General features: G+C 44.1%; 1 protein-coding gene across 1 annotated transcript in view; it reads right to left on the bottom strand.

The window, feature by feature from the left end:
• DHTKD1 (dehydrogenase E1 and transketolase domain containing 1) overlaps positions 1–10,367 on the bottom strand; it is a 51,800-nt gene that overhangs the window by 20,348 nt on the left and 21,085 nt on the right. The window contains exons 5-8 of the mRNA XM_007452575.1: positions 9,389–9,658; positions 4,431–4,602; positions 3,026–3,224; positions 300–612 (exon numbers count right to left, since the gene is read on the bottom strand). Coding sequence (XP_007452637.1) covers positions 300–612; positions 3,026–3,224; positions 4,431–4,602; positions 9,389–9,658 — 954 coding nt within the window. The remainder of the gene's footprint in view (positions 1–299; positions 613–3,025; positions 3,225–4,430; positions 4,603–9,388; positions 9,659–10,367) is intronic.

Below are 10,367 nucleotides of genomic sequence, written 5' to 3'. Positions count from 1 at the left end.
TTCCTGTATGGCTGTGTTTTTAATAATGTACATGCAGTACCTGTATACATAATGTATTAATGAATGACTGAAAGAATAAGTGGAGGAAAAATAGAAGTAGATTAAAAAAAAAAAGAAAGAAAAAAAAATAGAAGTAGACAAAATGTGAGTTAATTGACGATCAGTACCAAAACACCGCTAAGAGTGGTTCACAATAAATATTTGCCAAGTGCATTAGCCAACCAACAAGACCAGACCAACACCAATTCCTTGCTGTGAGAGATGGACAAACAATACCCAGAGATTCCCAGGCTCCCTACCTGCACGTGCATCTTCAGAAGGTGACTGTGCATTTGGAGCTCCTCCGGCACCTCCACAGACTTCCTGCCAATAAACCGCAGGAGGTCAAGGGGCACACCTGTGTTCCAGGTGGTGATGCAAGCTTCTGGCTGAACCAGGCCCTGCCAGTGGGCCTGCAGGTTCGTGGCAGGGGGGCTGTAATGCGCCATGTTAGTTAAATGGCCATTTAACTTCGCGTAGTAGGAGGCTTTGATTTCCGACACCTCCTCCTGGGTCATGAGCCCATTGGCCACAAGGTACTCTGCATACGTGTCGGGGATGCTCTTCCGGGCTCTGTCCAAGGAAAAGGGAAACAAAAATCAATATGATCTGTAAAAATCAAAGAGACAGATACAGGAATTCACTGGCGGTCCAGTGGTTAAGACTCGGGCTTTCACTGCCTTGGACCCGGATTCGATCCCTGGTCGAGGAACTAAGATCCCACAAGCAATGCAATGAGACCAAAAAAAAAAAAAAGAGGAGAGACAGAAACAGTTATTGTCAAAGGTATTCTGGAGTGTCATCGCTATAAAAATGCACACGGAAAATGTTTTGGGACTAGATAGAGGGGGTGCTTGTACAACATTGGAAATGCACTAATTCACACTGAATCGTTCACTTTAAAATGGCCCAATTTAGGGAATTCCCTGGTGGTCCAGTGGTTAAGACTCCACACTTCCACTGCAGGGGGCACGGGTTCGATCCCTGGTCAGGGAGCTAAGATCTCACGCACCCCGTGGTGTAGCCAAAAAATAAAAGGTCCATTTTATGTCACGTGATTTTCACTCCACTAAATTTGTTTTTTAAAGGCAGAGGTGAGTAACCACCTCTTTCAGGCAAGCAAGTGAAAACAAATTTATCTTTTTTTTTCTTTTTTTAAATTTATTTATTTGTTTGTTTTTGGCTGCGTTGGGTCTGCATTGCTGTGCGCGGGCTTTCTCTAGTTGCAGTGAGAGAGGGCTACTCTTCGTTGCGGTACGTGGGCTTCTCATCCCAGTGACTTCTCTTGTTGCAGAGCACGGGCTCTAGGAGCATGAGCTGGAGTAGTTGTGGCACACGGGCTTCAGTAGTTGTGGCTCTAGAGCGCAGGCTCAGTAGTTGTGGCGCACGGGCTTAGTTGCTCCACTGCATGTGGGATCTTCCTGGACCAGGGCTCGAACCCGTGTCCCCTGCACTGGCAGGTGGATTCTTAACCACTGCACCACCAGGGAAGCCCACAAATTTACCTTTATAAGCTTTTGTCTACAGTCAGGCAGAAGTAATGTGTAGTAGAGTTTTCTTACAAACTGTTAATTCTGGACAGTTATTTACAAGGCTGACTTATATCGTCTACCTATTCTGCATCCCTTTATTTCAAAAAGGATTGAACCTATAAGTTGCCGACATTTCAGGTTGCTTGAAGAAGCCTGTAACTATTCAGCATCCAGGTTTTACAACAACAGAAATAACGATGATGCTACTCTGCATTCGCTTCATACTTTAAACTTCCAAGTCTGGTCACATTGATCATCATATTTAATCCTGAAAAAAGTGAGAGGTAGACAGGATATATTTTTGAAAGCAGGGTCCTGAGTCACATCAAGTCACTCAGGTGCTAAGTTCAAAGCTAAATGGAGAAACCAGATTTGTACTTCCAAGGGCAGTCTGCTACCCACGAACAGAAAGGCCCATAAAATATCACCAAGTTTATTCCTCTGCTTTAATTTATGTCTATGAGGAAATAAAGCAGGAAAGAGGGATCTACTTTACTTTCTAGCATCTGAAAAGGAAATCCTGGGACTTCCCTGATGGTCCAGTGGCTAAGACTCTGTGTTCCCAATGCAGGGGGCCCGGGTTCGATCCCTAGTCCAGGAACTAGATCCTGCGTGCCGCAATCAAGACCCGGTGCAGCCAAATAAATACCTAAATAAATAGGAAACCCCAAAGTAACACACTCCTCTCCATCACGTGAACCTTCTGACTTGGCGCTGTCCCAGAGAAATATAACGCAAGCCAATGTGTAATTTAAAATTTCCCTGTGGTCACATTAGAAAAGGTGCAAGAGGTGGAATTAATTTTAATCATATATTGATTTAACTCAATATACCCAAACTATTGTCCTTCAATACCTAATCAATATAAAAATTATTATCAAGATCATTTACACTCTTTTTTTCACACTAAGTCTTTGAAATCTGGTGTATATGTTACATTCCCAGCACATCTCCTTCAGGAGTTGGCACATTTCAAGTGTCCAACAGCCATTTATGGCTCGAGGCTTCCACATTGGACAGTGCAGTTCTGAACTTCGTTAAAATCCATCATGTAACCTCTTGCCAAGGCACAAAGTAGGTCCACGTCTATAGTCTGCAGAAGTGAATCACTGGAGGTTCTGGTTCTGCTCCTGTCAATGTCGCACTGAGCAGCTTCGGGCAAGGCTCTGCCTACGTCTTCTATTCAGTCCTCCCTCTGCTAGGTGAGGAGGTGAAGTTGCCCTTTGTCTATTCATTGAGGAACTATGTAGAGTTGGAAGAACATGGGGCGCTTTCCTGCAGCCCATAGGATGACCATACCAGTGTGCCCAGGTCTGTCCCAGTTTGAGCATTGAAAGTTTCATGTCCCAGGCACACTGGGAAAGCTGGTCGCCCTACCGGAGAGTGTCTAACACAAATAATAATGTGAGCACTGTGGGGGAAAGGGCACATCGCATGACGGTTCATCCTTGTACCTGATGATCTGGTACATGACCGGGTTAGTGAAGAAGGGCTCGTCCAGTTCGTTGTGGCCCCACTGCCTGTAGCACAACAAGTCAACAATCACATCCTTCCGGAATTGGCGCTGGTATTCAAATGCCAGTCGCGTGGCCCGGACCACTTCCTCTGGGCTGTCTCCATTGACGTGGATGATGGCGCAGCCCACAAGCTTCCCTGAGGCAGAGAAGCTGGAGATGAGGCCGGCTAGTCAACCCATGAACCTACCCCCAAGTCCTGTTGCCCTCATGGGGAGACAGGCCTTGTCCTTAGGGGTAGTTTGGCTTGGGTGTTAAGAACCTGCACTTTGGGAGTTCCCTGGTTGCCTAATAGTTAGGATTCTGGGCTTTCACTTCCGTGGCCTGGGTTCAATCCCAGGCCGGGGAACTGAGATCCTGTAAGCCACATGGTGCGGCCAAAAAAAAAAAAGAACCCGCACTTTATGAAAAAAAAAAAAAAAGAACCTGCACTTTAGAGGCCAGGTGACAAGCATGAGTTCAAGTCCCAGCTCTGTGTAATCCTGGTAAAGTTATGAATCTCAGTCTCCTTGTCTGTAACACTGGGGTAATAGCTCTTACCTCTTAGGGATGTCCTAAAGAGGCAATGAGTTAATGCATATAAAGTGCTTAACAGAGCCTGGTACATCATAACTGATACTTATTTGTTATTATCATCATGACTATTATCTTTCTTCCTGAGATAAAAGGGTCATTAAAGGATGTATCCAAGAAAAAAATGGATTTTCTCCAAAGAGAAGATTGAGAATGAATTATTTTCAAATCTCTACCTAACTAATTACAAAAAATTCATATAGGTAGCCCCAAAAGGCATCTAGGCCAAGCTCTGGATATAAAAACAGAGCAGTTCTTACCATCTAACAGTTCTGGAAATTCTGTGAAATAGGAAATGAATAATAAAAAGCCCTGTGTTTCTTTGAATACTACTAGTTCCCACAGGTTAAAACAAGCTGACTTTGCTTCTTCACATCTGATTTCCAACCAGACCACTTGGCCAAGTTTACTGGTTGAACACATCCTCTTTGACTGTGATCTTGGGTACTCCAAATCTGATTATCCTAAAGACAATTGCTCTAGCTGTACTAATTGTGTTATCTCTGGATTCCAGCAGATCTTTCAACTAGATACTTAAGCATTTTGAGATTACACCCTCTAAATTCTACTCTTGTTTTATTTCCTTGGATTTTAAGATCACACTCAGACTTTTAAAGGAATATTAACAACACTGTTGGTGACCACTGACCATATCTGACCCAAAATTTAATATGGGACCAGCAGTGAGGTTCACTGTTCTGAGTGAACTAGAAGTTTCTCCAGGAATTCCTTGTCTGACTCCGCAGCATCAACTCTTCCCTGTGTTACATACCGATGTCACTACAGTATAAGGAAGACCTTCCTCTTTCTGCAGGAGTGGTGTAACCCAGCTGGTTATTGACAATCAAATGGACACTCCCACCAATTCTGAAATGCGGGATATTAGAGAGCGTAAATGTTTCAGGAACAATCCCTTGACCACAGAAAGAAGCATCACCGTGAACCTAGATCATGGGGGAGAAAAGAAGAAAATGAACGTAAGGGATGGAGAAATTTAGGTTTTCACTAGTAACAGGAATAAAAACAACCATGCTCTCACTGCTCCCCTGCCCTCCTAAAAATCTGCCGGTTATAGGATTTCCTAAAATGGTTAGGCTGATCTAAAGCAGCTTTCAAAGATGCTAAATCAGCCCTTTTCTTCCTGCAGCCACCCCCAGTTGACCTATTACTTCCGTCCCACATCATCATCTATACCCATCACTTCCCACATCCCCATCAACAGGCTAGTGTTCACAGCAGCACCACAGAAGGAAGGGTGATTGGAGGTGTAGAAGGAAAATCAACTCTAGTAAAGCAATCATGAAAACAGCCTGCAAGACACTAAGACCAATGCACAGCTTCGAACTCTCTCACTCTTCCCCAATCATTTTCCCCCCAAAACGAGACTGCGTGTAGCTCACATCACCTTACTCCCACTGGGTATATTAGCCACCACTGTGAACATAAAAGAGAATGATGTGACAGCAAAGACAGGAGCGTGGTGGGGTAAGTATATCATACACAAGTGAAAAGAGGCTTTGGGGAAAGAACAAAATACTACTATAAGAGAATCTCTAAAATGTGCTATTCTTCCAGAACTTGTGAAGTCTGCTAGAACCTGACAACAAGGTCCTACTGCATAGAGCACAAGGAACTATATTCAATATCCTGTGATAAACCATAATGGAAAAGAATTTTTAAAAGAATGTATACATATGTGTATAAGTGAATCACTTTGCTTACAGCAGAAAGTAACACAACATTGTAAATCAACTATACTTCAATAAAAAATAAATTAATTAAAAAAAAAACTGGTATGTGCTTCCCTGGTGGTGCAGTGGTTGAGAGTCCACCTGCTGATGCAGGGGACACGGGCTCTTGCCCCGGTCCGGGAAGATCCCACATGCTGCGGAGCCATGGCCGCTGAGCCTGCGCATCTGGAGCCTGTGCTCCGCAACGGGAGAGGCCACAACAGTGAGAGGCCCGCGTACCGCAAAAAAAAACAAAAAAAACTGGTAAACGGAAGGTGGTAGAAAAGGGGATAAATTTTTTTTAGAAAACTTGAAAGCAAATAGTGAGGGAACTGCAGACCTTAGAAGAAAGTATGAGCTCCACTGACTTCATGCTGTATAAAAGGTTGTTATATCAATAAGGTATACGTTGTACACCTTAAATTTACATGATGTTATATGACAAATGTATTTTAATTAAAAAGTTATTAAATAAAAGGCTACTATCATAAACAGCCAAAATGCTCAGCTAAAGAATAGAATGATCTGATATGGGGAATTCCCTGGTGGTCCAGTGGTTAGGACTCGGCGCTTTCACTGCTATGGCCTGGGTTCAATCCCTGACCGGAGAACTAAGATCCTGAAAGCTGCACAGCACGGCCAAATAAATAAATAAATTAATTAATTAATTAAAATGACCCGATATGGTAACCTTTGTGGCTCTAATAATAGCAGAAATAAAAGACCTAAATATGAATGAAGAAAGAATTCTCGGGCTTCCCTGGTTGCGCAGTGGTTAAGACTCCGCCTGCCAATGCAGGGGGGAACACGGGTTCGAGCCCTGGTCCGGGAAGATCCCACATGCCGCGGAGCAACTAAGCCTGTGCCCCACAGCTACTGAGCTTGAGCTCTAGACCCGTCGAGCCACAACTACTGAAGCCCAAGTGCCTAGAGCCCCTGCTCCGCAGCAAGAGAAGCCACCACAATGAGAAGCCCGCGCACCGCAACGAAGAGTAGCCCCCGCTCACCACAACTAGAGAAAGCCCGCATGCAGCAACAAAGACGCAACACAGCCAAAAATAAATAAATTAAATAAATAAATAAATAGAAGGAATCCTTGGAAGGTTTTTTGTTTTTTTTTTGCGGTACGCGGGCCTCTCACTGCTGCGGCCTCTCCCGCCGCGGAGCAGACTCCGGACTCGCAGGCTCAGCGGCCACGGCTCACGGGCCCAGCCGCTCCGCGGCATGAGGGACCCTCCCGGACCGGGGAACGAACCCGCATCCCCCGCATCGGCAGGCGGACTCCCAACCACTGCGCCACCAGGGAAGCCCTGGAAGCAGATTTTTTTAATGACAGTGAAGACGTCCTAAAAGAGTAATTTGTATATAGGTAAAACATTTTGGCTAAGAAAGGAAGCACTGTTTTGCTTAGTGAAATCTCCAGCCCACACCTTCCCGTTGCTAGGGCCTACAGGGATGACTGACGTTTTGGAATATCCAGACGTAGTGATAACATACCCTTACATCACCTCCACAACGCTATGTACATTATCTCCATTGATCCATTCAACAATCAGGTGTAGGGGCCAGGTAAGGGAATCGCCACTGTTCTTTTCACAGATGAGAAAACCAAGGTTCAGAAAGAGTACGTATTTCACGTGCCAAGGACTAGACCTTCTGTGATGCCTCCATTTTTTTTTTGGTCACGCTGCGTGGCACACGGGATCTTATTTCCCAAACCAGGGATGGAACCCGTGCCCCCTGCATTGGAAGCGTGGAGTCTTAACCACTGGACTGCCAGGAAAGTCCTGATGCCTCCATTTTTTTGACTTATTTCCCCACCCCTTCAAGCCCTTCGCCTGGGTTAAGGAACTTACTATGTTCTCATTTAATCCTCAGAACACTATAAGGAATGTAACATACTCCCACTGACCTCTGAGATTCAGAGAACCTGAGGAACAGAACCAAGCACGCCAAGCTAGAAGGCAGCAAAGCCAGGATCTGAACTCAGTGCTTTTTGGTTCCAGAATCTTTGCCTTTTCTACACCGGGCTACACTGTCAAGTCCAACCCTCAGCTGCATGGTGGTCCACACAGGATCAAGGGGTTCCTAGCATCTGAACACTCCACACCCTTTGGACTCCTTGCTGATGGGGCTTCTTGTGGGGTAATGATGTAAAAGGAGGCCAGTAAAGCAAGGAAGAGAGTGGGGTGTCTCTTCCACTCCTTTACAAAAGCGTTTACAGGAGAGGCATTGCTGGGAACATAACATCTGTTCATAACTTGCATCATTTTATCATAGTCTTAGGGTTCTTGGCATTAAAGCCATGTGTCATCTGCTAATTTTATTTCCTGTCTTAAAAGAGAAAACACTCCATGATGCCCATAAAGCTTTGCAGGAGTTGGGTCCATAAACCCCAAGGAATGCTGGGGGCAGTGGAAACTGCTCAGCCAAACACAGCAGGGGGCTTGGACACACACAGAGGATCACATATGACAATCCACTTCCACCACATTCAGGACCAAGATGAACAGAAGACAGCAAAAGTAGTATCCAGAGTCTCACACATCATGATTGTATAGACTCCAAATTTCAAGTTCCCACAATAAATTAGAATTTTGAACTTGAGTGAGGCAAGACCCAGGCAGACACAGCAGGGCAAAATGTTTTGGGAACACAAAGTAGAGATAAGAGGTCAGTTTCTTAACAATTTAAAGAAAATGCCACTTTCACCTCTTACTTCAGAAATCAGTCTTAAGATCAGCTTAATGTACTGGGAAAATGTGAGTGACTGAAATATTTTAGAGTCTCATGAATTCAAGTGAAAGGTGAAGAGAATGTCTGGCTAATGATTTGAAGATTTCTATTTAGAAATACTATAACATAATCAAATCCAATTCTGCTTACCCCCAATTTATTTACTACAAGTTTCTGGCCCATGGAAAATTAACAATAAGATAATGTGGTTATTTGTATAGGTAGCCAAATATTCTACATGCCTTGTAGATTTACTTATTTCCGTTGGGTCTGAAGATTCAGTTACTGATATCCAGGATTAATTAGTAGTTATCCAGTAGTTAAAGGTTCATATTTATGTTTTTACTTTTCTGGCGTGGTATGTGGGATCTTAGTTCCCCAACCAGGGACTGAACCCCCGCGGCTTGCAGTGGAAGTGCAGAGTCTTAGCCACTGGACCACCAGGGAAGTCCCTAAACATTCATATTTAAATGAATACTTGCAGAAGAAAAATGTGACCCACAATCTAAACCTCTAAAGTATACCCTTTGGGCTACCAAAAAGTGGGGGGCAGAGGAAGCAATACATTATATAATTTGTATTGTTTGCCTTAATGCCAAAGACCTTCATTGGAAAACAAACAAACAAGCAAATGAAATAAATCCAGACTCTTGCAGTCTTGTTAGACAGACGGATACCATGTCGTTTCCAAGAGAGTTATAATTTCAGAGAAGTAATGACATCTGTCCTCTTAACAGTAGCAGGTATGCCGGTCTATAACCCCTTAATTAATTCATAACTCAAGAAAGGAAAAACACAGTGAAGACCTCCATCAGTTGCCTTGAGCGGGGAGGGATAAATTGGGAGATTGGGATTGACATATACACACTACTATACATAAAATAGTTAACTAATAAGAACCTACTGTATTGTAATGACCTATATGGGAATAGAATCTAAAAAGAGTGGATATATGTATATGTATAACTGACTCACGTTGCTGTACACCTGAAGCTAACACAACACTGTAAATCAACTATACTCCAATAAAAATATTAATTAAAAAAATTTTTAAAGATCAGTCAAAAATAAAAGTCAGTTGCCTTGAGACTACACCTTACATCTGCTATTAATTTTTTAAAGAACCCCCAAAATCTTCTTTTCCCAAAAGTTCATCTCAATTTCATCTGGAACATCTGCCATCTCCTGTTGTAACTACCATCCTGGACATTCTTACTTCCTGGTCTTTCCAACCTCAGGCCTCACTTCCTGAAGCTACTAGTACCTGTAAGCAAATGACCTTGTCCCCAGGCTGAGCCGAACCGTCTGGAGAGTAGTCCCCATCCCGCCTGGACTGCTGTCTCCCGCGAGTCTTCCCAACAGCCACGGGGTTAACGGCTTCCAGGTGTGAGGGGTTGGGCAGCATTGTCACATGGAGGGGATGGTGCGCGCCGAAGTCCAGGTCAACCGAGGACGTCAGGTGAGACAGGACATCGCCAGCGGCTGAGACATTTTCCGGAAATTCACTTAAGCCTCGCATTTTACGGAACATCAGCTATGCCGAATAAAAGTACAAGAAAAAATGGGAAGAGGTGGTTCATTTAAATCACACAATAGGGACTTCCCTGGTGGCACAGTGGTTAAGAATCTGCCTGCCAATGCAGGGGACACAGGTTCGAGCCCTGGTCCGGGAAGATCCCACATGCCACAGAACAACTAAGTCTGTGCATCACAACTACTGAGCCTGCACTCTAGAGCCCGTAAACCATAATTACTGAGCCTGTGTGCCACAACTACTGAAGCCCATGCACCTAGAGCCCATGCTCCGCAACAAGAGAAGCCACTGCAATGAGAAGCCCACGCACCGCAGTGAAGAGTAGACCCCCTCGCCGCAACTAGAGAAAGCCCACAGGCAGCAACGAAGACCCAACGCAGCCAAAGATTAAATAAATAAAGATAAGCACACACTTGTAACTGCTCGAATGCACAAAACTATTTGGAGATGTTCAGTCATATGAAGTTCCAACACTTTCAGGAGAGTCTAGCCTGATGCAGATGGTAAGATACCTCTGCCTTGCAATAAGCAAAATATTTTTTCTTAAGTGCACCTGTTAGTATGTATTTTCCAAAAGAATTTGTATTATTCTTGTTAAAGGTAGAGAGGCAAATAAGAATTTAATCCCATTTAGCCAGGGGATGACATACACTGCTTAGTGCAAGTGGCATCTTAAAAACTATATTGTCCAGGGCTTCCCTGGTGGCAC

Source organism: Lipotes vexillifer, unplaced genomic scaffold (assembly GCF_000442215.2).
Source record: "Lipotes vexillifer unplaced genomic scaffold, Lipotes_vexillifer_v1.1 scaffold628, whole genome shotgun sequence".
NCBI classification, from domain to species: Eukaryota; Metazoa; Chordata; class Mammalia; order Artiodactyla; family Lipotidae; genus Lipotes; species Lipotes vexillifer.
Note: the sequence above shows the minus strand (reverse complement) of the source record. Positions and strands in the feature narration are given on the sequence as shown.